The sequence below is a fragment of the Heptranchias perlo genome, chromosome 43 (assembly GCF_035084215.1).
Source record: "Heptranchias perlo isolate sHepPer1 chromosome 43, sHepPer1.hap1, whole genome shotgun sequence".
Lineage (NCBI taxonomy): Eukaryota > Metazoa > Chordata > Chondrichthyes > Hexanchiformes > Hexanchidae > Heptranchias > Heptranchias perlo.
The window spans coordinates 1,558,700-1,586,445 of record NC_090367.1 but is presented as its reverse complement, the minus strand read 5'-3'; the positions used below and the strand labels follow the sequence as shown (position 1 = coordinate 1,586,445).

The 27,746-nt window shown below is 56.6% G+C and overlaps 1 protein-coding gene across 1 annotated transcript in view; it reads left to right on the top strand.

The window, feature by feature from the left end:
- The window catches only part of zgc:165653 (uncharacterized protein LOC100006671 homolog), a 56,912-nt gene extending 29,521 nt beyond the window's left edge, over positions 1-27,391 (top strand). The window contains exons 2-6 of the mRNA XM_067975769.1: positions 2,266-2,380; positions 3,627-3,746; positions 5,160-5,246; positions 25,418-25,505; positions 27,232-27,391. Of these exons, the coding sequence (XP_067831870.1) occupies positions 2,266-2,380; positions 3,627-3,746; positions 5,160-5,246; positions 25,418-25,505; positions 27,232-27,376 (555 nt within the window). The 3' untranslated portion in view covers positions 27,377-27,391. The remainder of the gene's footprint in view (positions 1-2,265; positions 2,381-3,626; positions 3,747-5,159; positions 5,247-25,417; positions 25,506-27,231) is intronic.
- Positions 27,392-27,746: the final 355 nt, after the last annotated feature.

Below are 27,746 nucleotides of genomic sequence, written 5' to 3'. Positions count from 1 at the left end.
TGGACCCTCCTTCCCCTCTCCGTCTAAATTTGGCCCTGTGTGTGTGTGTGTGTGTGTGCAGCAGGAGAGTGATATAGACAGCTGTCAGCTGTGCAGCAGTTACTTCAACAGCTCATTGGGTTTCTACATACCAGCTCCCAGGCGGCAGTGTCACATCCAGGGTACGATTTAGGAAGGAGTTGGAGGGCCAGGAGGCGGGGAGGGGAGTGGAGGGGGGGTTGGGGAAAGAAAGGTCACATTTTTCAGGGGTCCCTGAGATGTAAAGAGCCCAAACCGTGCTCAGCATCTCTACGCCTATCAGTGGGTCTCTCTCTCTCTCTCGCCTCTGAGTCAGAGGGTCGTGGAGTTCGAGCCCCCACTCTAGAGACTCGAGCCCCATAATCCAGGCCGACACTCCCCGGTGCCAGTACTGAGGGAGCGCCGCACTGTCGGAGGGTCAGTACTGAGGGAGCGCCGCACTGTCGGAGGGTCAGTACTGAGGGAGCGCCGCACTGTCGGAGGGTCAGTACTGAGGGAGCGCTGCACTGTCGGAGGGTCGGTACTGAGGGAGTGCTGCACTGTCGGAGGGTCAGTACTGAGGGAGTGCCGCACTGTCGGAAGGTCAGTACTGAGGGAGCGCTGCACTGTCGGAGGGTCAGTACTGAGGGAGCGTCGCACTGTCGGATGAGACATTAAACTGACCTCAGGATGTCCCAAAGCGCTTTACAGCCAATGAAGTACTTTTGAAGTGTAGTCACTGTTGTAATGTAGGAAACGCGGCAGCTAATTTGTGCACAGCAAGATCCCACAAACAGCAATGTGATAATGACCAGATCATCTGTTTTTTTAGTGATGTTGGTTGAGGGATAAATATCGGCCCCAGGACACCGGGGAGAACTCCCCCTGCTCTTCTTCCAATAGTGGCCGTGGGATCTTTTACATCCACCTGAGAGGGGCAGACGGGGCCTCTGTTTAACGTCTCATCCGAAAGACGGCACCTCCGACAGTGCGGCGCTCCCTCAGTACTGACCCTCCGACAGTGCAGCGCTCCCTCAGTACTGACCCTCCGACAGTGCGGCGCTCCCTCAGTACTGACCCTCCGACAGTGCAGCGCTCCCTCAGTACTGACCCTCCGACAGTGCAGCGCTCCCTCAGTACTGACCCTCCGACAGTGCGGCGCTCCCTCAGTGCTGACCCTCCGACAGTGCGGCGCTCCCTCAGTACTGGGACCGGGAGTGTCGGCCTGGATTACGGGGCTCAAGTCTCTGGAGTGGGGGCTCGAACCCACGACCTTCTGACTCAGAGGCGAGAGAGAGACACTGAGCCACGGTGGACATCTTTATCCACCATTGAAGGGTGAAGAGGTGACCTGCTCGCCTGGGACCTGAGGCACCCCTACCACTGCATACTTCATACTCATCCCTCCCCAGCCATTACTACCAAATGAGACCAGAACATGAGCCATTCCTGCACCAGGGTGCACTGGAATATTGTAGGGTTATGGGTTGGAGATTGGAAAATTGCCATGACCACCAATCTTCTTCCTCCCAGAAGGTCCTTCCCATTGGAGTTCCATGTTCACTGGTGATCCCCCTGTACCTTGCTCATCCATTCTTCATACATGGCTCAAGGCAGCTACTCCACTGTGGGAGGGGCGTACCCCAATGTGGGGGAGGGTCCAGAGGGGCGGGGCCATAACACCTGTTATTCATTCTCGCTCCACTGGTGGCGCTGTCACCTCTCCCAGCCTGTTACAACCAACATCCCCTGCAGCCAACCACGAACCAGGCCACGATAGATTGGCTGGTAACTCTCTTCCTGTGAGCGTCACACTTACTTCCTGTAACGCTCGCCCCGTCACACCTAACAGCGAACCCCCCCCCCCAGACTCACCACGAGCGTAAATCAGACACCGAGCCGCATAAGGAGATATTAGGACAGGCGACCAAAAGCTCGGTCAAAGAGGGAGGTTTTAAGGAGCGTCTTAAAGGAGGAGAGAGAGGGGGAGAGGTTTCGGGAGGGGATTCCAGAGCTTAGGGCCCAGGCAGCTGAAGGCACGGCCGCCAATGGCACAGCGATGGGAATCGGGGGGATGGGCAAGAGGCCAGAATTGGAGGAGCGCAGAGATCTCGGAGGGTTTAGGGCTGGAGGAGGTTACAGAGATAGGGAGGGGGGGCGAGGAGGGATTTGAAAACAAGGATGAGAATTTTTAAATCGGGGCGTTGCTGGACCGGGAGCCGATGTAGGTCGAATGTGTCCCTCAGTAATGTTGCTTCCCTTTTCTAGACGTTCACAGCGTGGTGTAACTCGCATTTAAGGAAGGCCGGAACTCAGATTGAAAACATTGAAGAGGATTTTCGCAATGGCCTCAAACTCATGCTGCTCCTGGAAGTCATTTCAGGTGAGCTCGGCCTTCGTACGAGGTCCTGGAGATCCCCCTCTTCCCCCCCCTCTCGCACTCCTAGAGCCGACCTTGGGTCAATCGTAGAATCTTACAGCACAGAAGGAGGCCGTTCGGCCCTTCATGCCCGTGCCGACTCGTTGAAAGAGCTAACCCATTAGTCCCACTCCCCCCTGCTCTTGCCCCACAGCCCTTTTCAAGTATTTCTCCAATTCCCCTTTTGAAAGTTATTATTGAATCTGCTTCCACCGCCCTTTCAGGCAGTGAATTCCAGATCATCACAACTGGCAATGGGCAGGCAGGAGAGGCAGGGGAAGGAGAATTCCACCCGCTCAGTCTCGTTTTGACGAAGCCTTTCCCTGCCACTACCTGACTTGCTTTCGTGCTCGGACCTGCACTCCCTCCCGAATCGGGACTCTGTGTAGTTCCTTGTTGAACACACCTGTCCCTGAGAGTGTCTATAATAAGGAGCCTGAGGCGGACAGGTTTATCTGGGAAACATTTCAACAATTATTATTATTATTCCCTTGATGCCGGCCACAATGGGACAGGAGGAGGCCGTTCAGCCCCTCGAGCCTGTTACGTGGGAACGGGAGGAGGCCATTCAGCCCCTCGAGCCTGTTACGTGGGAACGGGAGGAGGCCATTCAGCCCCTCGAGCCTGTTACGTGGGAATAGGAGGAGGCCATTCAGCCCCTCGAGCCTGTTCCGCCATTCAATGAGATCATGGCTGATCTGTATCTTAACTCCATTTACCCGTCTCGGTTCCATATCCCTCGAAACCCAACAAAAATCCATCAATCTCAGTTTTGAAAGCTCCAATTGACCCCCAGCCTCAACAGCTTTTTGGGGGGGAGAGAGTTCCAGATTCCCACTCCCCTTTGTGTGAAGAAGTGCTTCCTGACATCACCCCTGAACGGCCTGGCTCTAATTTTAAGGTTCTGCCCCCTTGTTCTGGACTCCCCCCACCAGAGGAAATAGTTTCTCTCTATCGACCCGATCAAATCGTTTAATCATCTTAAACCCCTCGATTAGATCACCCCTTAATCTTCTAGACTCGAGGGAATACAAGCCCAGTCTCTGCAACCTGTCCTCGTAATTTAACCCTCCAATCCCTGGGGAGGTGGGAGGGAGGGGGGTTGGTTTCTGTTCCGGGTTTGGGGGGGGGAGGCCGTGTTGGGAGAGGTCCTGTGGGGAGGGGAGATGGCGCGGTGTTTCTCACTGGGGGTCCTTGTGTTCCGCTGCAGGCGAACGGCTCCCCAAACCCGACAAAGGCAAGATGCGTTTCCACAAGATCGCCAACGTGAACAAGGCGCTGGACTACATCGCCAGCAAAGGAGTGAAGCTGGTCTCCATCGGGGCCGAGGGTCAGTATCGCGAACACAATCCCGCCCTCCCCTCCCCTCCCCTCCGCGTCCGTTTCATACGCGCCCCCCTCGTCTCCCGAAGGCGCCGAGGGGGAAGCAACGGGCCTAGACGGTGTGTGGCGCTCAGCTATTCAGCTGTGGGGGGCATCGCCGTCACTCTTTCCCCCCCCCCCCCCCCCCCAAGGAGTGAGCGGTTGATTCTTCCCTCTCTCTAGCCCGGGGGTACTGAGGCTCATTGTAGCGTTCCCACCCGCCCCTCCACCATCGTGAACCATCCTCATCCCTGATCATCGTGTGACGGCCATCGTTATGACCGAGAGGGAGGCGGCTCTCCTCCAAACCAAATATTAATGACTCCGGTCGAAAGTCCCGAGGGCGAGGATAAGAGCTTCGAGTGAAATAAACAATAATGTGGGTGCTGCAAATATTGGCCAGAGAGGGCAGGGAGTCACTGGTGAGAGATCATTGGATCAAGGGACATTGCAGCAGCTGCGAAATGGATCCAAACTCCGCCCCTTCTCTCTATAACCCCGCCCACCCCCTCTATAACCCCGCCCCTTCCCTGCAACTCCGCCCCTTCTCTCGCTAACCCCGCCCCTTCCCATATAATTCCGCCCCTTCCCTCGCTAAGCCCACCTCTTCCTTCATATAGTCCCACCCCTTCCCTTACTAACCCCACCTCCTCCCTTGCTAGCCCCGCCCCTCCCCCGCTAACCCCGCCCCTCCCTCTATAACCCCGCCCCTTCCCCGCAACTCCGCCCCTTCTCTCGCTAACCCCACCCCTTCACATATAATTCCGCCCCTTCCTTCACTAACCCCGCCCCTTCGCTCGCAAACCCCGCCCCTTCCCTCGCTAACCCAACCCATTCCCCCACTAACCCCGCCCCTTCCCATATAATTCCGCCCCTTCCTTCACTAACCCCGCCCCTTCCCATACAATTCCGCCCCTTCCTTCACTAACCCCGCCCCTTCCCATATAATTCCGCCCCTTCCTTCACTAACCCCGCCCCTTCCCATATAATTCCGCCCCTTCCTTCACTAACCCCGCCCCTTCCCATATAATTCCGCCCCTTCCTTCACTAACCCCGCCCCTTCCCATATAATTCCGCCCCTTCCTTCACTAACCCCGCCCCTTCCCATATAATTCCGCCCCTTCCTTCACTAACCCCGCCACTTTCCATATAATTCCGCCCCTTCCTTCACTAACCCCGCCCCTCCCCTGCTAACCCCGCCCCTTCCCATATAATTTCGCCCCTTCCCTCACTAAGCCCACCTCTTCCTTCATATAGTCCCACCCCATTCCCTCACTAGCCCCACCTCTTCCCTTGCTAGCCCCGCCCCCTCCCTGCTAACCCCGCCCCTCCCCCACTAACCCCGCCCCTTCCCTCGCTAACTCTGCCTCTTCCTGTGCAGAAATTGTGGACGGGAATTTGAAGATGACTCTGGGGATGATCTGGACGATTATTCTCCGCTTCGCAATTCAGGACATCTCTGTGGAAGGTGAGTGTGGCCGCCATGTTGGAACATTACCCAACAGAGATTGGGTGTAATCGGGGGGCAGTGATTGGATGTAATCGGGGGGGGCAGTGATTGGATGTAATCGGGGGGGGCAGTGATTGGGTGTAATCGGGGGGGGCAGTGATTGGGTGTAATCGGGGGAGGGCAGTGATTGGATGTAATCGGGGAGGGGCAGTGATTGGATGTAATCGGGGAGGGCAGTGATTGGATGTAATCGGGGGGGGGCAGTGATTGGATGTAATCGGGGAGGGGCAGTGATTGGATGTAATCGGGGGGGGGCAGTGATTGGATGTAATCGGGGAGGGCAGTGATTGGATGTAATCGGGGGGGGGCAGTGATTGGATGTAATCGGGGAGGGGCAGTGATTGGATGTAATCGGGGGGGGCAGTGATTGGGTGTAATCGGGGGGGGCAGTGATTGGGTGTAATCGGGGGGGGCAGTGATTGGATGTAATCGGGGAGGGGCAGTGATTGGATGTAATCGGGGGGGGCAGTGATTGGGTGTAATCGGGGAGGGGCAGTGATTGGATGTAATCGGGGGGGGCAGTGATTGGGTGTAATCGGGGGGGGCAGTGATTGGGTGTAATCGGGGAGGGGCAGTGATTGGATGTAATCGGGGGGGGCAGTGATTGGGTGTAATCGGGGGGCGGTGATTGGATGTAATCGGGGAGGGGCAGTGATTGGGTGTAATCGGGGAGGGGCAGTGATTGGATGTAATCGGGGGGGGCAGTGATTGGGTGTAATCGGGGGGCAGTGATTGGATGTAATCGGGGAGGGCAGTGATTGGATGTAATCGGGGGGGGGCAGTGATTGGGTGTAATCGGGGGGCAGTGATTGGGTGTAATCGGGGAGGGGCAGTGATTGGATGTAATCGGGGGGGGCAGTGATTGGGTGTAATCGGGGGGCAGTGATTGGATGTAATCGGGGGGGGCAGTGATTGGGTATAATCGGGGGGGGCAGTGATTGGATGTAATCGGGGGGGGCAGTGATTGGGTGTAATCGGGGGGGGGCAGTGATTGAGTGTAATCGGGGGGGGCAGTGATTGGATGTAATCGGGGGGGGGCAGTGATTGGGTGTAATCGGGGGGCAGTGATTGGATGTAATCGGGGGGGGCAGTGATTGAGTGTAATCGGGGGGCAGTGATTGGGTGTAATCGGGGAGGGGCAGTGATTGGATGTAATCGGGGGGGGCAGTGATTGGGTGTAATCGGGGGGCAGTGATTGGATGTAATCGGGGAGGGCAGTGATTGGATGTAATCGGGGGGGGCAGTGATTGGGTGTAATCGGGGGGCAGTGATTGGGTGTAATCGGGGAGGGGCAGTGATTGGATGTAATCGGGGGGGGCAGTGATTGGGTGTAATCGGGGGGCAGTGATTGGATGTAATCGGGGGGGGCAGTGATTGGGTGTAATCGGGGGGGGCAGTGATTGGATGTAATCGGGGGGGGCAGTGATTGAGTGTAATCGGGGAGGGCAGTGATTGGATGTAATCGTGGGGCAGTGATTGGGTGTAATCGGGGGGGGCAGTGATTGAGTGTAATCGGGGAGGGCAGTGATTGGATGTAATCGTGGGGCAGTGATTGGGTGTAATCGGGGAGGGCAGTGATTGGATGTAATCGGGGGACAGTGATTGGGTGTAATTGGAGAGGGCAGTGATTGGATGTAATCGGGGAGGGCAGTGATTGGATGTAATCAGGGAGGGCAGTGATTGGATGTAATCAGGGAGGGCAGTGATTGGATGTAATCGGGGAGGGGCAGTGATTGGATGTAATCAGGGAGGGGCAGTGATTGGATGTAATCGGGGAGGGGCGGTGATTGGATGTAATCGGGGAGGGCAGTGATTGGATGTAATCGGGGAGGGCAGTGATTGGATGTAATCGGGGGACAGTGATTGGATGTAATCGGGGAGGGCAGTGATTGGATGTAATCAGGGAGGGGCAGTGATTGGATGTAATCGGGGAGGGGCAGTGATTGGATGTAATCGGGGAGGGGCAGTGATTGGATGTAATCGGGGAGGGGCAGTGATTGGGTGTAATCGGGGAGGGCAGTGATTGGATGTAATCAGGGAGGGGCAGTGATTGGATGTAATCGGGGAGGGGCAGTGATTGGGTGTAATCGGGGAGGGGCAGTGATTGGATGTAATCGGGGAGGGCAGTGATTGGATGTAATCAGGGAGGGGCAGTGATTGGATGTAATCGGGGAGGGGCAGTGATTGGGTGTAATCGGGGAGGGGCAGTGATTGGATGTAATCGGGGAGGGCAGTGATTGGATGTAATCGGGGGGGGGCAGTGATTGGATGTAATCGGGGGACAGTGATTGGATGTAATCGGGGAGGGCAGTGATTGGATGTAATCGGGGAGGGCAGTGATTGGATGTAATCGGGGAGGGCAGTGATTGGATGTAATCGGGGAGGGCAGTGATTGGATGTAATCGGGGGACAGTGATTGGATGTAATCGGGGAGGGCAGTGATTGGATGTAATCGGGGGACAGTGATTGGGTGTAATTGGGGAGGGCAGTGATTGGACGTAATCGGGGGGGCAGTGATTGGGTGTAATTGGTGGGGGCAGTGATTGGATGTAATCGGGGAGGGCAGTGATTGGATGTAATCGGGGAGGGCAGTGATTGGATGTAATCAGGGAGGGGCAGTGATTGGATGTAATCGGGGAGGGCAGTGATTGGATGTAATCGGGGAGGCCAGTGATTGGGTGTAATTGGTGGGGGCAGTGATTGGATGTAATCGGGGAGGCCAGTGATTGGGTGTAATCGGGGAGGGCAGTGATTGGATGTAATCGGGGAGGGACAGTGATTGGATGTAATCGGGGAGGGCAGTGATTGGATGTAATCAGGGAGGGGCAGTGATTGGATGTAATCGGGGAGGGGCAGTGATTGGATGTAATCGGGGAGGGGCAGTGATTGGATGTAATCGGGGGGGGGCAGTGATTGGATGTAATCGGGAAGGGGCAGTGATTGGGTGTAATCGGGGAGGGGCAGTGATTGGATGTAATCGGGGAGGGCAGTGATTGGATGTAATCGGGGGGGGGCAGTGATTGGATGTAATCGGGGGACAGTGATTGGATGTAATCGGGGAGGGCAGTGATTGGATGTAATCGGGGAGGGCAGTGATTGGATGTAATCGGGGAGGGCAGTGATTGGATGTAATCGGGGAGGGCAGTGATTGGATGTAATCGGGGGACAGTGATTGGATGTAATCGGGGAGGGCAGTGATTGGATGTAATCGGGGAGGGGCAGTGATTGGATGTAATCGGGGGACAGTGATTGGGTGTAATTGGGGAGGGCAGTGATTGGACGTAATCGGGGGGGCAGTGATTGGGTGTAATTGGTGGGGGCAGTGATTGGATGTAATCGGGGAGGGCAGTGATTGGATGTAATCGGGGAGGGCAGTGATTGGATGTAATCAGGGAGGGGCAGTGATTGGATGTAATCGGGGAGGGCAGTGATTGGATGTAATCGGGGAGGCCAGTGATTGGGTGTAATTGGTGGGGGCAGTGATTGGATGTAATCGGGGAGGCCAGTGATTGGGTGTAATCGGGGAGGGCAGTGATTGGATGTAATCGGGGAGGGGCAGTGATTGGATGTAATCGGGGAGGGGCAGTGATTGGATGTAATCGGGGGACAGTGATTGGGTGTAATTGGGGAGGGCAGTGATTGGACGTAATCGGGGGGCAGTGATTGGATGTAATTGGGGGGAGCAGTGATTGGATGTAATCGGGGAGGGCAGTGATTGGATGTAATCGGGGAGGGCAGTGATTGGATGTTATCGGGGGGGGCAGTGATTGGGTGTAATCGGGGAGGGCGGTGATTGGATGTAATCGGGGAGGGCGGTGATTGGATGTAATCGGGGAGGGCAGTGATTGGATGTTATCGGGGAGGGGCAGTGATTGGATGTAATCGGGGGGGGCAGTGATTGGATGTAATCGGGGAGGGCAGTGATTGGATGTTATCGGGGATGGGCAGTGATTGGATGTAATCGGGGGGGGCAGTGATTGGATGTTATCGGGGGGAGCAGTGATTGGATGTAATCGGGGAGGGGCAGTGATTGGATGTTATCGGGGGGGGCAGTGATTGGATGTAATCAGGGAGGGGCAGTGATTGGATGTAATCGGGGAGGGGCAGTGATTGGATGTAATCGGGGGGGGGCAGTGATTGGATGTAATCGGGGAGGGGCAGTGATTGAGTGTAATCGGGGGGGGCAGTGATTGGATGTAATCGGGGAGGGGCAGTGATTGGATGTAATCGGGGAGGGGCAGTGATTGGATGTAATCGGAGGAGGGCAGTGATTGGATGTAATCGGGGAGGGCAGTGATTGGATGTAATCGGGGGGGGCAGTGATTGGATGTAATCGGGGGTAGCAGTGATTGGATGTAATCGGGGAGGGCAGTGATTGGATGTAATCGGGGGGAGCAGTGATTGGATGTAATCGGGGAGGGCAGTGATTGGATGTAATCGGGGGGAGCAGTGATTGGGTGTAATCGGGGAGGGGCAGTGATTGGATGTAATCGGGGGGAGCAGTGATTGGGTGTAATCGGGGAGGGGCAGTGATTGGATGTAATCGGGGAGGGCAGTGATTGGATGTAATCGGGGGGAGGGCAGTGATTGGATGTAATCGGGGGGGGCAGTGATTGGATGTAATCGGGGGGGGCAGCGATTGGATGTAATCGGGGAGGGCAGTGATTGGATGTAATCGGGGGGGGCAGTGATTGGATGTAATCGGGGAGGGGCAGTGATTGGATGTAATCGGGGAGGGCAGTGATTGGATGTAATCGGTGGGGGGCAGTGATTGGATGTAATCGGGGAGGGCAGTGATTGGATGTTATCGGGGGGGCAGTGATTGGATGTTATCGGGGGGGGCAGTGATTGGATGTAATCGGGGAGGGCAGTGATTGGATGTAATCGGGGAGGGCAGTGATTGGATGTTATCGGGGGGGGCAGTGATTGGATGTTATCGGGGGGGGCAGTGATTGGATGTAATCGGGGAGGGCAGTGATTGGATGTAATCGGGGGGGGCAGTGATTGGATGTAATCGGGGAGGGCAGTGATTGGATGTAATCGGGGGGCAGTGATTGGATGTTATCGGGGGGGGCAGTGATTGGATGTAATCCGGGAGGGCAGTGATTGGATGTTATCGGGGGGGGCAGTGATTGGATGTTATCGGGGGGGGCAGTGATTGGATGTAATCGGGGAGGGCAGTGATTGGATGTAATCGGGGGGGGCAGTGATTGGATGTAATCGGGGAGGGCAGTGATTGGATGTAATCGGGGGGCAGTGATTGGATGTTATCGGGGGGGGCAGTGATTGGATGTAATCGGGGAGGGGCAGTGATTGGATGTAATCGGGGAGGGGCAGTGATTGGATGTAATCGGGGAGGAGCAGTGATTGGATGTAATCGGGGAGGGCAGTGATTGGATGTTATCGGGGGGGGCAGTGATTGGATGTAATCGGGGAGGGCAGTGATTGGATGTTATCGGGGGGGGCAGTGATTGGATGTAATCGGGGAGGGCAGTGATTGGATGTAATCGGGGAGGGCAGTGATTGGATGTTATCGGGGGGGGCAGTGATTGGATGTTATCGGGGGGGGCAGTGATTGGGTGTAATCGGGGGGCAGTGATTGGATGTAATCGGGGAGGGCAGTGATTGGATGTTATCGGGGAGGGCAGAGATTGGATGTAATCGGGGAGGGCAGTGATTGGATGTTATCGGGGGGGGGCAGTGATTGGATGTAATCGGGGGGGGGCAGTGATTGGATGTAATCGGGGAGGGGCAGTGATTTGATGTAATCGGGGAGGAGCAGTGATTGGATGTAATCGGAGGAGGGCAGTGATTGGATGTAATCGGGGAGGGCAGTGATTGGATGTAATCGGGGAGGGCAGTGATTGGATGTTATCGGGGGGGGCAGTGATTGGATGTAATCGGGGAGGGCAGTGATTGGATGTAATCGGGGAGGGCAGTGATTGGATGTAATCGGTGGGGGGCAGTGATTGGATGTAATCGGGGAGGGGCAGTGATTGGATGTAATCGGGGAGGGCAGTGATTGGATGTAATCGGGGAGGGCAGTGATTGGATGTAATCGGGGGAGGGCAGTGATTGGATGTAATCGGGGGAGGGCAGTGATTGGGTGTAATCGGTGGGGGGCAGTGATTGGATGTAATCGGGGGGGGCAGTGATTGGATGTAATCGGGGAGGGGCAGTGATTGGATGTAATCGGGGAGGGCAGTGATTGGATGTAATCGAGGAGGGGCAGTGATTGGATGTAATCGGGGAGGGGCAGTGATTGGATGTAATCGGGGGGGGCAGTGATTGGATGTAATCGGGGAGGGCAGTGATTGGATGTAATCGGGGGGCAGTGATTGGATGTTATCGGGGGGGGCAGTGATTGGATGTAATCGGGGAGGGGCAGTGATTGGATGTAATCGGGGAGGGGCAGTGATTGGATGTAATCGGGGGGAGCAGTGATTGGGTGTAATCGGGGGGGGCAGTGATTGGATGTAATCGGGGAGGGCAGTGATTGGATGTAATCGGGGAGGGCAGTGATTGGATGTTATCGGGGGGGGGCAGTGATTGGATGTTATCGGGGGGGGGCAGTGATTGGGTGTAATCGGGGGGCAGTGATTGGATGTAATCGGGGAGGGCAGTGATTGGATGTTATCGGGGGGGGCAGTGATTGGATGTAATCGGGGAGGGCAGTGATTGGATGTAATCGGGGAGGGCAGTGATTGGATGTAATCGGTGGGGGGCAGTGATTGGATGTAATCGGGGAGGGGCAGTGATTGGATGTAATCGGGGAGGGCAGTGATTGGATGTAATCGGGGAGGGCAGTGATTGGGTGTAATCGGTGGGGGGCAGTGATTGGATGTAATCGGGGAGGGGCAGTGATTGGATGTAATCGGGGAGGGCCAGTGATTGGATGTAATCGGGGAGGGGCAGTGATTGGATGTAATCGGGGAGGGCAGTGATTGGATGTAATCGGGGGGGGGCAGTGATTGGATGTAATCGGTGGGGGGCAGTGATTGGATGTAATCGGGGAGGGGCAGTGATTGGATGTAATCGGGGAGGGCAGTGATTGGATGTAATCGGGGGGGGCAGTGATTGGATGTAATCGGTGGGGGGCAGTGATTGGGTGTAATCGGTGGGGGGCAGTGATTGGATGTAATCGGGGAGGGCAGTGATTGGATGTAATCGGGGGGGGGCAGTGATTGGATGTAATCGGTGGGGGGCAGTGATTGGATGTAATCGGGGAGGGGCAGTGATTGGATGTAATCGGGGGGAGCAGTGATTGGATGTAATCGGGGAGGGGCAGTGATTGGATGTAATCGGTGGGGGGCAGTGATTGGATGTAATCGGGGGGCAGTGATTGGATGTAATCGGTGGGGGGCAGTGATTGGATGTAATCGGGGAGGGCAGTGATTGGATGTAATCGGGGAGGGCAGTGATTGGATGTAATCGGGGAGGGCAGTGATTGGATGTAATCGGGGAGCAGTGATTGGATGTAATCGGGGAGGGGCAGTGATTGGATGTAATCGGGGAGGGGCAGTGATTGGATGTAATCGGGGAGGGGCAGTGATTGGATGTAATCGGGGAGCAGTGATTGGATGTAATCGGGGAGGGGCAGTGATTGGATGTAATCGGGGAGGGGCAGTGATTGGATGTAATCGGGGGGGGCGGTGATTGGATGTAATCGGGGAGGGCGGTGATTGGATGTAATCGGGGAGGGCGGTGATTGGATGTAATCGGGGAGGGGTAGTGATTGGATGTAATCGGGGAGGGCGGTGATTGGGTGTAATCGGGGAGGGCAGTGATTGGATGTAATCGGGGAGGGGCAGTGATTGGATGTAATCGGGGAGGGCGGTGATTGGATGTAATCGGGGAGGGGCAGTGATTGGATGTTATCGGGGAGGGCAGTGATTGGATGTAATCGGGGAGGGCAGTGATTGGATGTAATCGGGGAGGGCAGTGATTGGATGTAATCGGGGAGGGCAGTGGTTGGATGTAATCGGGGAGGGCAGTGATTGGATGTTATCGGGGAGGGCAGTGATTGGATGTAATCGGGGGGGGCAGTGATTGGGTGTAATCGGGGGGGGCAGTGATTGGATGTAATCGGGGAGGGGCAGTGATTGGATGTAATCGGTGAGGGCGGTGATTGGATGTAATCGGGGAGGGGCAGTGATTGGATGTAATCGGGGAGGGCAGTGATTGGATGTAATCGGGGAGGGCAGTGATTGGATGTTATCGGGGGGGGCAGTGATTGGATGTAATCGCGGAGGGCAGTGATTGGATGTAATCGGGGAGGGCAGTGATTGGATGTAATCGGGGAGGGCAGTGATTGGATGTTATCGGGGGGGGCAGTGATTGGATGTAATCGGGGGGGGGCAGTGATTGGATGTAATCGGGGGGGGCAGTGATTGGATGTTATCGGGGGGGGCAGTGATTGGATGTAATCGGGGAGGGCAGTGATTGGATGTAATCGGGGAGGAGCAGTGATTGGATGTAATCGGGGAGGGCAGTGATTGGATGTTATCGGGGAGGGCAGTGATTGGATGTAATCGGGGGGGGCAGTGATTGGATGTAATCGGGGAGGGGCAGTGATTGGATGTAATCGGGGTGGGCAGTGATTGGATGTAATCGGGGAGGGGCAGTGATTGGATGTAATCGGGGAGGGCAGTGATTGGGTGTAATCGGGGAGGGGCAGTGATTGGATGTAATCGGGGAGGGCAGTGATTGGATGTAATCGGGGGGGGCAGTGATTGGATGTAATCGAGGAGGGGCAGTGATTGGATGTAATCGGGGAGGGCAGTGATTGGATGTAATCGGGGAGGGCAGTGATTGGATGTAATCGGGGAGGGGCAGTGATTGGATGTAATCGGGGAGGGCAGTGATTGGATGTAATCGGGGGGGGCAGTGATTGGATGTAATCGGGGAGGGGCAGTGATTGGATGTAATCGGGGTGGGCAGTGATTGGATGTAATCGGGGAGGGGCAGTGATTGGATGTAATCGGGGAGGGCAGTGATTGGGTGTAATCGGGGAGGGCAGTGATTGGATGTAATCGGGGAGGGGCAGTGATTGGATGTAATCGGGGAGGGCGGTGATTGGATGTAATCGGGGAGGGGCAGTGATTGGATGTTATCGGGGAGGGCAGTGATTGGATGTAATCGGGGAGGGCAGTGATTGGATGTAATCGGGGAGGGCAGTGATTGGATGTTATCGGGGAGGGCAGTGATTGGATGTAATCGGGGGGGGCAGTGATTGGGTGTAATCGGGGGGGGCAGTGATTGGATGTAATCGGGGAGGGGCAGTGATTGGATGTAATCGGGGAGGGCGGTGATTGGATGTAATCGGGGAGGGGCAGTGATTGGATGTAATCGGGGAGGGCAGTGATTGGATGTAATCGGGGAGGGCAGTGATTGGATGTTATCGGGGGGGGCAGTGATTGGATGTAATCGGGGAGGGCAGTGATTGGATGTAATCGGGGAGGGCAGTGATTGGATGTAATCGGGGAGGGCGGTGATTGGATGTAATCGGGGGGGGCGGTGATTGGATGTAATCGGGGAGGGCGGTGATTGGATGTAATCGGGGAGGGCGGTGATTGGATGTAATCGGGGAGGGGTAGTGATTGGATGTAATCGGGGAGGGCAGTGATTGGGTGTAATCGGGGAGGGCAGTGATTGGATGTAATCGGGGAGGGGCAGTGATTGGATGTAATCGGGGAGGGCGGTGATTGGATGTAATCGGGGAGGGGCAGTGATTGGATGTTATCGGGGAGGGCAGTGATTGGATGTAATCGGGGAGGGCAGTGATTGGATGTAATCGGGGAGGGCAGTGATTGGATGTAATCGGGGAGGGCAGTGGTTGGATGTAATCGGGGGAGGGGCAGTGATTGGATGTTATCGGGGAGGGCAGTGATTGGATGTAATCGGGGGGGGCAGTGATTGGGTGTAATCGGGGGGGGCAGTGATTGGATGTAATCGGGGAGGGGGCAGTGATTGGATGTAATCGGTGAGGGCGGTGATTGGATGTAATCGGGGAGGGGCAGTGATTGGATGTAATCGGGGAGGGCAGTGATTGGATGTAATCGGGGAGGGCAGTGATTGGATGTTATCGGGGGGGGCAGTGATTGGATGTAATCGCGGAGGGCAGTGATTGGATGTAATCGGGGAGGGCAGTGATTGGATGTAATCGGGGAGGGCAGTGATTGGATGTTATCGGGGGGGGCAGTGATTGGATGTAATCGGGGGGGGGCAGTGATTGGATGTAATCGGGGGGGGGCAGTGATTGGATGTTATCGGGGAGGGCAGTGATTGGATGTAATCGGGGAGGGCAGTGATTGGATGTAATCGGGGAGGAGCAGTGATTGGATGTAATCGGGGAGGGCAGTGATTGGATGTTATCGGGGAGGGCAGTGATTGGATGTAATCGGGGGGGGCAGTGATTGGATGTAATCGGGGAGGGGCAGTGATTGGATGTAATCGGGGTGGGCAGTGATTGGATGTAATCGGGGAGGGGCAGTGATTGGATGTAATCGGGGAGGGCAGTGATTGGGTGTAATCGGGGAGGGGCAGTGATTGGATGTAATCGGGGAGGGCAGTGATTGGATGTAATCGGGGGGGGGCAGTGATTGGATGTAATCGAGGAGGGGCAGTGATTGGATGTAATCGGGGAGGGCAGTGATTGGATGTAATCGGGGAGGGCAGTGATTGGATGTAATCGGGGAGGGGCAGTGATTGGATGTAATCGGGGAGGGCAGTGATTGGATGTAATCGGGGGGGGCAGTGATTGGATGTAATCGGGGAGGGGCAGTGATTGGATGTAATCGGGTGTGGGCAGTGATTGGATGTAATCGGGGAGGGGCAGTGATTGGATGTAATCGGGGAGGGCAGTGATTGGGTGTAATCGGGGAGGGCAGTGATTGGATGTAATCGGGGAGGGGCAGTGATTGGATGTAATCGGGGAGGGCGGTGATTGGATGTAATCGGGGAGGGGCAGTGATTGGATGTTATCTGGGAGGGCAGTGATTGGATGTAATCGGGGAGGGCAGTGATTGGATGTAATCGGGGAGGGCAGTGATTGGATGTTATCGGGGAGGGCAGTGATTGGATGTAATCGGGGGGGGCAGTGATTGGGTGTAATCGGGGGGGGCAGTGATTGGATGTAATCGGGGAGGGGCAGTGATTGGATGTAATCGGGGAGGGCGGTGATTGGATGTAATCGGGGAGGGGCAGTGATTGGATGTAATCGGGGAGGGCAGTGATTGGATGTAATCGGGGAGGGCAGTGATTGGATGTTATCGGGGGGGGCAGTGATTGGATGTAATCGGGGAGGGCAGTGATTGGATGTAATCGGGGAGGGCAGTGAAGGGATGTAATCGGGGAGGGCAGTGATTGGATGTTATCGGGGGGGGCAGTGATTGGATGTAATCGGGGGGGGGCAGTGATTGGATGTAATCGGGGGGGGCAGTGATTGGATGTTATCGGGGGGGGCAGTGATTGGATGTAATCGGGGAGGGCAGTGATTGGATGTAATCGGGGAGGAGCAGTGATTGGATGTAATCGGGGAGGGCAGTGATTGGATGTTATCGGGGAGGGCAGTGATTGGATGTAATCGGGGGGGGCAGTGATTGGATGTAATCGGGGAGGGGCAGTGATTGGATGTAATCGGGGTGGGCAGTGATTGGATGTAATCGGGGAGGGGCAGTGATTGGATGTAATCGGGGAGGGCAGTGATTGGGTGTAATCGGGGAGGGGCAGTGATTGGATGTAATCGGGGAGGGCAGTGATTGGATGTAATCGGGGGGGGCAGTGATTGGATGTAATCGAGGAGGGGCAGTGATTGGATGTAATCGGGGAGGGCAGTGATTGGATGTAATCGGGGAGGGCAGTGATTGGATGTATCGGGGAGGGGCAGTGATTGGATGTAATCGGGGAGGGCAGTGATTGGATGTAATCGGGGGGGGCAGTGATTGGATGTAATCGGGGAGGGGCAGTGATTGGATGTAATCGGGGTGGGCAGTGATTGGATGTAATCGGGGAGGGGCAGTGATTGGATGTAATCGGGGAGGGCAGTGATTGGGTGTAATCGGGGAGGGGCAGTGATTGGATGTAATCGGGGAGGGCAGTGATTGGATGTAATCGGGGGGGGCAGTGATTGGATGTAATCGAGGAGGGGCAGTGATTGGATGTAATCGGGGAGGGCAGTGATTGGATGTAATCGGGGAGGGCAGTGATTGGATGTAATCGGGGAGGGGCAGTGATTGGATGTAATCGGGGAGGGCAGTGATTGGATGTAATCGGGGGGGGCAGTGATTGGATGTAATCGGGGGAGGGCAGTGATTGGATGTAATCGGGGAGTGGCAGTGATTGGATGTAATCGGGGGGGGGCAGTGATTGGATGTAATCGGGGAGGGGCAGTGATTGGGTGTAATCGGGGAGGGGCAGTGATTGGATGTAATCGGGGGGGGCAGTGATTGGATGTAATCGGGGAGGGGCAGTGATTGGATGTAACCGGGGAGGGCAGTGATTGGATGTTATCGGGGAGGGCAGTGATTGGATGTAATCGGGGGGGGCAGTGATTGGATGTAATCGGGGAGGGGCAGTGATTGGATGTAATCGGGGAGGGCAGTGATTGGATGTAATCGGGGAGGGCAGTGATTGGATGTAATCGGGGAGGGCAGTGATTGGATGTAATCGGGGAGGGCAGTGATTGGATGTAATCGGGGAGGGGCAGTGATTGGATGTAATCGGGGAGGGGCAGTGATTGGGTGTAATCGGGGAGGGGCGGTGATTGGATGTAATCGGGGAGGGGCAGTGATTGGATGTAATCGGGGGGGGCAGTGATTGAATGTAATCGGGGAGGGCAGTGATTGGATGTAACCGGGGGGGGGGGGCAGTGATTGGATGTAATCAGGGAGGGCAGTGATTGGATGTAATCGGGGAGGGCAGTGATTGGATGTAATCGGGGAGAGCAGTGATTGGATGTAATCGGGGAGGGGCAGTGATTGGATGTAATCGGGGAGGGGCAGTGATTGGGATGTAATCGGGGAGGGGCGGTGATTGGATGTAATCGGGGAGGGGCAGTGATTGGATGTAATCGGGGGGGGCAGTGATTGGATGTAATCGGGGAGGGCAGTGATTGGATGTAACCGGGGGGGGGGGCAGTGATTGGATGTAATCAGGGAGGGCAGTGATTGGATGTAATCGGGGAGGGCAGTGATTGGATGTAATCGGGGGGGGCAGTGATTGGATGTAATCGGGGGGGGGCAGTGATTGGATGTAATCGGGGAGGGGCAGTGATTGGATGTAATCGGGGGAGGGCAGTGATTGGATGTAATCGGGGAGGGGCAGTGATTGGATGTAATCTGGGGGGGGGCAGTGATTGGATGTAATCGGGGAGGGGCAGTGATTGGATGCAATCGGGGGGAGGGCAGTGATTGGATGTAATCGGGGGGAGGGCAGTGATTGGATGTAATCGGGGAGGGCAGTGATTGGATGCAACCGGAGGAGGGCAGTGATTGGGTGTAATCGGGGAGGGCAGTGATTGGATGTAATCGGGGAGGGCAGTGATTGGATGTAATCGGGGAGGGCAGTGATTGGATGTAATCGGGGAGGGGCAGTGATTGGGTGTAATCGGGGGGGGCAGTGATTGGGTGTAATCGGGGAGGGGCAGTGATTGGATGTAATCGGGGAGGGCAGAGATTGGATGTAATCGGGGAGGGCAGTGATTGGATGTAATCGGGGAGGGGCAGTGATTGGGTGTAATCGGGGAGGGGCAGTGATTGGATGTAATCGGAGGAGGGCAGTGATTGGATGTAATCGGAGGAGGGCAGTGATTGGATGTAATCGGGGAGGGGCAGTGATTGGGTGTAATCGGGGGGGGCAGCGATTGGATGTAATCGGGGAGGGCAGTGATTGGATGTAATCGGGGGGGCAGTGATTGGATGTAATCGGGGGGGGCAGTGATTGGATGTAATCGGGGGGGGGCAGTGATTGGGTGTAATCGGGGGGGGCAGTGATTGGGTGTAATCGGGGAGGGCAGTGATTGGATGTAATCGGAGGAGGGCAGTGATTGGGTGTAATCGGGGGGGGCAGTGATTGGATGTAATCGGGGGGGGCAGTGATTGGATGTAATCGGGGAGGGGCAGTGATTGGATGTAATCGGGGAGGGGCAGTGATTGGATGTAATCGGGGAGGGGCAGTGATTGGATGTAATCGGGGAGGGCAGTGATTGGATGTAATCGGGGAGGGCAGTGATTGGATGTAATCGGGGGGGGGCAGTGATTGGATGTAATCGGGGAGGGGCAGTGATTGGGTGTAATCGGGGAGGGGCAGTGATTGGATGTAATCGGGGGGGGCAGTGATTGGATGTAATCGGGGAGGGGCAGTGATTGGATGTAACTGGGGAGGGCAGTGATTGGATGTTATCGGGGAGGGCAGTGATTGGATGTAATCGGGGGGGCAGTGATTGGATGTAATCGGGGAGGGGCAGTGATTGGATGTAATCGGGGAGGGCAGTGATTGGATGTAATCGGGGAGGGCAGTGATTGGATGTAATCGGGGAGGGCAGTGATTGGATGTAATCGGGGAGGGGCAGTGATTGGATGTAATCGGGGAGGGGCAGTGATTGGGTGTAATCGGGGAGGGGCGGTGATTGGATGTAATCGGGGAGGGGCAGTGATTGGATGTAATCGGGGAGGGGCAGTGATTGGATGTAATCGGGGGGGGCAGTGATTGGATGTAATCGGGGAGGGCAGTGATTGGATGTAACCGGGGGGGGGGGGGGCAGTGATTGGATGTAATCAGGGAGGGCAGTGATTGGATGTAATCGGGGAGGGCAGTGATTGGATGTAATCGGGGGGGGGCAGTGATTGGATGTAATCGGGGGGGGGGCAGTGATTGGATGTAATCGGGGAGGGCAGTGTTTGGATGTAATCGGGGAGGGGCAGTGATTGGATGTAATCGGGGGGGGGGCAGTGATTGGATGTAATCGGGGAGGGGCAGTGATTGGATGCAATCGGGGGGAGGGCAGTGATTGGATGTAATCGGGGGGAGGGCAGTGATTGGATGTAATCGGGGAGGGCAGTGATTGGATGCAATCGGAGGAGGGCAGTGATTGGGTGTAATCGGGGAGGGCAGTGATTGGATGTAATCGGGGAGGGCAGTGATTGGATGTAATCGGGGAGGGCAGTGATTGGATGTAATCGGGGAGGGGCAGTGATTGGGTGTAATCGGGGGGGGCAGTGATTGGGTGTAATCGGGGAGGGGCAGTGATTGTATGTAATCGGAGGAGGGCAGTGATTGGATGTAATCGGAGGAGGGCAGTGATTGGATGTAATCGGGGAGGGGCAGTGATTGGGTGTAATCGGGGGGGGGCAGTGATTGGATGTAATCGGGGAGGGCAGTGATTGGATGTAATCGGGGGGGGCAGTGATTGGATGTAATCGGGGGGGGCAGTGATTGGATGTAATCGGGGGGGGCAGTGATTGGATGTAATCGGAGGAGGGCAGTGATTGGGTGTAATCGGGGGGGGGCAGTGATTGGATGTAATCGGGGAGGGGCAGTGATTGGATGTAATCGGGGAGGGCAGTGATTGGATGTAATCGGGGAGGGCAGTGATTGGATGTTATCGGGGGGGGCAGTGATTGGATGTAATCGGGGGAGGGCAGTGATTGGATGTAATCGGGGAGGGCAGTGATTGGATGTAATCGGGGAGGGCAGTGATTGGATGTTATCGGGGGGGGCAGTGATTGGATGTAATCGGGGGGGGGCAGTGATTGGATGTAATCGGGGGGGGCAGTGATTGGATGTTATCGGGGGGGGGCAGTGATTGGATGTAATCGGGGAGGGCAGTGATTGGATGTAATCGGGGAGGAGCAGTGATTGGATGTAATCGGGGAGGGCAGTGATTGGATGTTATCGGGGAGGGCAGTGATTGGATGTAATCGGGGGGGGCAGTGATTGGATGTAATCGGGGAGGGGCAGTGATTGGATGTAATCGGGGTGGGCAGTGATTGGATGTAATCGGGGAGGGGCAGTGATTGGATGTAATCGGGGAGGGCAGTGATTGGGTGTAATCGGGGAGGGGCAGTGATTGGATGTAATCGGGGAGGGCAGTGATTGGATGTAATCGGGGGGGGCAGTGATTGGATGTAATCGAGGAGGGGCAGTGATTGGATGTAATCGGGGAGGGCAGTGATTGGATGTAATCGGGGAGGGCAGTGATTGGATGTAATCGGGGAGGGGCAGTGATTGGATGTAATCGGGGAGGGCAGTGATTGGATGTAATCGGGGGGGGCAGTGATTCGATGTAATCGGGGAGGGGCAGTGATTGGATGTAATCGGGGTGGGCAGTGATTGGATGTAATCGGGGAGGGGCAGTGATTGGATGTAATCGGGGAGGGCAGTGATTGGGTGTAATCGGGGGAGGGGCAGTGATTGGATGTAATCGGGGAGGGCAGTGATTGGATGTAATCGGGGGGGGCAGTGATTGGATGTAATCGAGGAGGGGCAGTGATTGGATGTAATCGGGGAGGGCAGTGATTGGATGTAATCGGGGAGGGCAGTGATTGGATGTAATCGGGGAGGGGCAGTGATTGGATGTAATCGGGGAGGGCAGTGATTGGATGTAATCGGGGGGGGCAGTGATTGGATGTAATCGGGGAGGGGCAGTGATTGGATGTAACCGGGGGAGGGCAGTGATTGGATGTTATCGGGGAGGGCAGTGATTGGATGTAATCGGGGGGGGCAGTGATTGGATGTAATCGGGGAGGGGCAGTGATTGGATGTAATCGGGGAGGGCAGTGATTGGATGTAATCGGGGAGGGCAGTGATTGGATGTAATCGGGGAGGGCAGTGATTGGATGTAATCGGGGAGGGCAGTGATTGGATGTAATCGGGGAGGGGCAGTGATTGGATGTAATCGGGGAGGGGCAGTGATTGGGTGTAATCGGGGAGGGGCGGTGATTGGATGTAATCGGGGAGGGGCAGTGATTGGATGTAATCGGGGGGGGGCAGTGATTGGATGTAATCGGGGAGGGCAGTGATTGGATGTAACCGGGGGGGGGGGGCAGTGATTGGATGTAATCAGGGAGGGCAGTGATTGGATGTAATCGGGGAGGGCAGTGATTGGATGTAATCGGGGGGGGCAGTGATTGGGTGTAATCGGGGAGGGGGCAGTGATTGGATGTAATCGGGGAGGGCAGAGATTGGATGTAATCGGGGAGGGCAGTGATTGGATGTAATCGGGGAGGGGCAGTGATTGGGTGTAATCGGGGAGGGGCAGTGATTGGATGTAATCGGAGGAGGGCAGTGATTGGATGTAATCGGAGGAGGGCAGTGATTGGATGTAATCGGGGAGGGGCAGTGATTGGGTGTAATCGGGGGGGGGCAGTGATTGGATGTAATCGGGGAGGGCAGTGATTGGATGTAATCGGGGGGGGCAGTGATTGGATGTAATCGGGGGGGGCAGTGATTGGATGTAATCGGGGGGGGCAGTGATTGGGTGTAATCGGGGGGGGCAGTGATTGGGTGTAATCGGGGAGGGCAGTGATTGGATGTAATCGGAGGAGGGCAGTGATTGGGTGTAATCGGGGGGGGCAGTGATTGGATGTAATCGGGGGGGGCAGTGATTGGATGTAATCGGGGAGGGGCAGTGATTGGATGTAATCGGGGAGGGGCAGTGATTGGATGTAATCGGGGAGGGGCAGTGATTGGATGTAATCGGGGAGGGCAGTGATTGGATGTAATCGGGGAGGGCAGTGATTGGATGTAATCGGGGGGGGGGCAGTGATTGGATGTAATCGGGGAGGGGCAGTGATTGGGTGTAATCGGGGAGGGGCAGTGATTGGATGTAATCGGGGGGGGCAGTGATTGGATGTAATCGGGGAGGGGCAGTGATTGGATGTAACCGGGGAGGGCAGTGATTGGATGTTATCGGGGAGGGCAGTGATTGGATGTAATCGGGGGGGGGCAGTGATTGGATGTAATCGGGGAGGGGCAGTGATTGGATGTAATCGGGGAGGGCAGTGATTGGATGTAATCGGGGAGGGCAGTGATTGGATGTAATCGGGGAGGGCAGTGATTGGATGTAATCGGGGAGGGGCAGTGATTGGATGTAATCGGGGAGGGGCAGTGATTGGGTGTAATCGGGGAGGGGCGGTGATTGGATGTAATCGGGGAGGGGCAGTGATTGGATGTAATCGGGGAGGGGCAGTGATTGGATGTAATCGGGGGGGCAGTGATTGGATGTAATCGGGGAGGGCAGTGATTGGATGTAACCGGGGGGGGGGGGGGCAGTGATTGGATGTAATCAGGGAGGGCAGTGATTGGATGTAATCGGGGAGGGCAGTGATTGGATGTAATCGGGGGGGGGCAGTGATTGGATGTAATCGGGGGGGGGCAGTGATTGGATGTAATCGGGGAGGGCAGTGATTGGATGTAATCGGGGGGGGCAGTGATTGGGTGTAATCGGGGAGGGGCAGTGATTGGATGTAATCGGGGGGGGGGCAGTGATTGGATGTAATCGGGGAGGGGCAGTGATTGGATGCAATCGGGGGGAGGGCAGTGATTGGATGTAATCGGGGGGGAGGGCAGTGATTGGATGTAATCGGGGAGGGCAGTGATTGGATGCAATCGGAGGAGGGCAGTGATTGGGTGTAATCGGGGAGGGCAGTGATTGGATGTAATCGGGGAGGGCAGTGATTGGATGTAATCGGGGAGGGCAGAGATTGGATGTAATCGGGGAGGGCAGTGATTGGATGTAATCGGGGAGGGGCAGTGATTGGGTGTAATCGGGGAGGGGCAGTGATTGTATGTAATCGGAGGAGGGCAGTGATTGGATGTAATCGGAGGAGGGCAGTGATTGGATGTAATCGGGGAGGGGCAGTGATTGGGTGTAATCGGGGGGGGCAGTGATTGGATGTAATCGGGGAGGGCAGTGATTGGATGTAATCGGGGGGGGCAGTGATTGGATGTAATCGGGGGGGGCAGTGATTGGATGTAATCGGGGGGGGCAGTGATTGGATGTAATCGGAGGAGGGCAGTGATTGGGTGTAATCGGGGGGGGGCAGTGATTGGATGTAATCGGGGGGGGCAGTGATTGGGTGTAATCGGGGGGGGGCAGTGATTGGATGTAATCGGGGAGGGGCAGTGATTGGATGTAATCGGAGGAGGGCAGTGATTGGATGTAATCGGGGGGGGCAGTGATTGGATGTAATCGGGGGGGGCAGTGATTGGGTGTAATCGGGGGGGGCAGTGATTGGGTGTAATCGGGGGAGGGCAGTGATTGGATGTAATCGGGGGGGGCAGTGATTGGATGTAATCGGGGGGGGCAGTGATTGGGTGTAATCGGGGAGGGGGCAGTGATTGGATGTAATCGGGGGGGGCAGTGATTGGGTGTAATCGGGGAGGGGCAGTGATTGGGTGTAATCGGGGAGGGCAGTGATTGGGTGTAATCGGAGGAGGGCCGGTTTCCCCCCCGAGGGGCACTGAGGCCCCTCTCAGTTGGGATGAGCTCACTCACGGCAGGAGACGGAAATCCTCTTGTTCTGGATGTCTCCGAGATGCCGGGGCATCTGCTCACCTGAGTTAGAGATAGAAGGACATTCACAACCTCTGGATATCCCAAACCGCTTTACAGCCAACGAGTGACCTCTGGAGGGTCGTCGCTGCTGGGTTTTGGAGGCCAGCGCAACAGCCGATTTGCGCACAGCAAGATCCCACAAACAGCAACGAGCCGGAAGACCAGTTAATCCTGTTTTTCTCGGAGGTTGAGGGATAAGTATCGGGGCCCAGGACGCCGGGGAGAACGTCCCCCCCCTCTGCTCTTCTTCCAGCAGTGGGCCGCGGGATCTTTTCCCCCCGCCCGAGAGGCCTCGGTTTAACGTCCCGTCGGACTGACGCCACCTCTGACGGAGTCGGCCTAGACCGTGGGGCTCAAGTCCTGGAGCGGGGACTGGAACCCACGGCCTCCTGCCTCAGGCGGGAGAGTGAGGCCGACTGAGCCGAGCGGAATAGATTAGATTGTCTCCGCCTGCTCGGGGGGACCCCCCCGATTGGACCCTCGGAGGCCAGCCTGACGACACTACGGGCAGAGCGGCCTACACACTCAGGCTGTGCAGTGTTGTTTCCATGGTGACAACCTCCTTGTCTTTCAGAAACGTCGGCCAAGGAAGGGCTGTTGCTATGGTGCCAGCGGAAGACTGCTCCCTACCGCAATGTGAACGTACAGAACTTCCACATCAGGTGAGGTGGCGGAGGGGGGTGGGGGGTTCTTCGGAATCTCCCATCTCCTGGTTACTGGCAGGCAGCCTTCGCCAACGGGGCCTCGGAGATTCCACACAGGGATCTGGGGTCGGGCCGAACTGACCCAGGTCGCCGGTGGCGAAGGCTTTAAATCCCAGGGGACACCGGTCAAGAGAGAGGACGTTATGGAGGTGGGGGGGGGGGGGGGTCAGGAGGGAATTGTTGGGGGAACGCAGCCGCCCAAAGGGGGAATGGGGTTTTGGGGACGTGGGGGGGGAAGGTGGGGTTGAGGGGTATGGGGAGAAGGCGGGTCGATGAGAAGGTGGGTGGGGTGGGGTGGTGAGGAGGGGTGGTGAATGGGTGGGTGGGGTGGTGAGTGAGTGGGTGGGTTGGTGAGTGGGTGGGTGGGGCGGTGAGGTGGTGGGTGGGTTGGTGAGTGGGTGGGTAGGTGAGTGGGTGGGTGGGGCGGTGAGGTGGTGGGTGGGTTGGTGAGTGGGTGGGTTGGTGAGTGGGTGGGTAGGTGAGTGGGTGGGTGGGGCGGTGAGGTGGGTGGGTGGGTTGGTGAGTGGGTGGGATGGTGAGAAGGTGGGTGGGGTGGATGGTGGGTGGGTGGAGTGGGTGAGTGGGATGGTGAGAAGGTGGGTGGGGGTGGATGGTGGGTGGGTGGGTAGGTGGGTGAGGTGGTGGGTGGGTGGGTGAGGTGGTGAGTGGGTGAGGTGGTGGGTGGGTGGGTGGGTGGGTGGGATGGTGAGTGGGTGGGTAGGTGAGTGGGTGGGTGGGGCGGTGAGGTGGTGGGTGGGTTGGTGAGTGGGTGGGTGGGTGAGAGGGTGGGTGGGTGGGTGGGTGAGTGGGATGGTGAGAAGGTGGGTGGGGTGGATGGTGGGTGGGTGGGTGGAGTGGTCGAGTGGATGGAGTGGGTGAGAGGGTGGGTGGGTGGGTGAGAGGGTGGGTGGGTGGGTGAGGTGGTGAGTGGGTGAGGTGGTGGGTGGGTGGGTGGGTGGGTGGGATGGTGAGAAGGTGGGTGGGGTGGATGGTGGGTGGGTGGAGTGGGTGAGTGGGATGGTGAGAAGGTGGGTGGGGTGGATGGTGGGTGGGTGGGTGGGTGAGGTGGTGGGTGGGTGGGTGGGTGAGGTGGTGAGTGGGTGGAGTGGGTGAGATGGTGGGTGGGTGGGTGAGGTGGTGAGTGGGTGAGGTGGTGGGTGGGTGGGTGGGTGGGTGGGTGGGATGGTGAGAAGGTGGGTGGGGTGGATGGTGGGTGGGTGGAGTGGGTGAGTGGGATGGTGAGAAGGTGGGTGGGGTGGATGGTGGGTGGGTGGGTAGGTGGGTGAGGTGGTGGGTGGGTGGGTGGGTGAGGTGGTGAGTGGGTGGAGTGGGTGAGATGGTGGGTGGGTGGGTGGGTAGGTGAGTGGGATGGTGAGAAGGTGGGTGGGTGGTGGGTGGGTGGGTGGGTGGAGTAGTGAGAAGGTGGGTGGGTGGTGGGTGGGTGGGTGAGTGGAGTGGTGAGAAGGTGGGAGGCTGGTGAGATGATGGCCTTGCAGTAAGGAGTGGTAACTGCATTTGAGGGGAGGAGATGATGGCCTTGCAGTAAGGAGTGGTAACTGCATTTGAGGGGAGGTATTTGGTAGGGAAGAGTTTCTGAGAGTGACCAGATTGAAGCTTGCTGCGAAACTCAATTAACTTTCCTTCTCTTCTCTCTCCTGCCTGTCCTCTCCCTGTCTGCCTCTAGCTGGAAGGATGGTCTTGCATTGTGCGCCCTCATCCACAGACACAGGCCCGATCTCATCGATTACTCCAAACTGAGAAAGGTCCCTCATTTCTGCTCTCCCTCTCTTGCCTGTCTGCTTTTGTCTTTACTGAGAATGAAAGGTTGAGGAGAAAGTGGCCACATGCTCACCGAGTCGCTGGTGGCTGGTCGCGAGTGAGGCGGATAGATCTTTGTTGGGTATCGAGGGATTTGGAGCAAAGTCGGGCAGATGGAGTTGAGGTGCAGATCGGCCACGAACTAATCGAATGGTGGAAACAGGCTCGACGGGCTGAATGGCCTCCCCCTGTTCCTACACTAGGCTCTCCACCCTTTGGCTTCTTGGGGCCGGCTATCCGGAAATTTCTAGAAGCAGAGTATCAGGGAGCCGTGTCAGTGTTGAACTGTACGGACGGGGCCAGTTCTCAAAGTAGAATTTCATTGCTTTGTCCCTCCTGTTTGTCCCTCTCCCTCCCCGATGTCAGTCGCTTAAGGTTTTA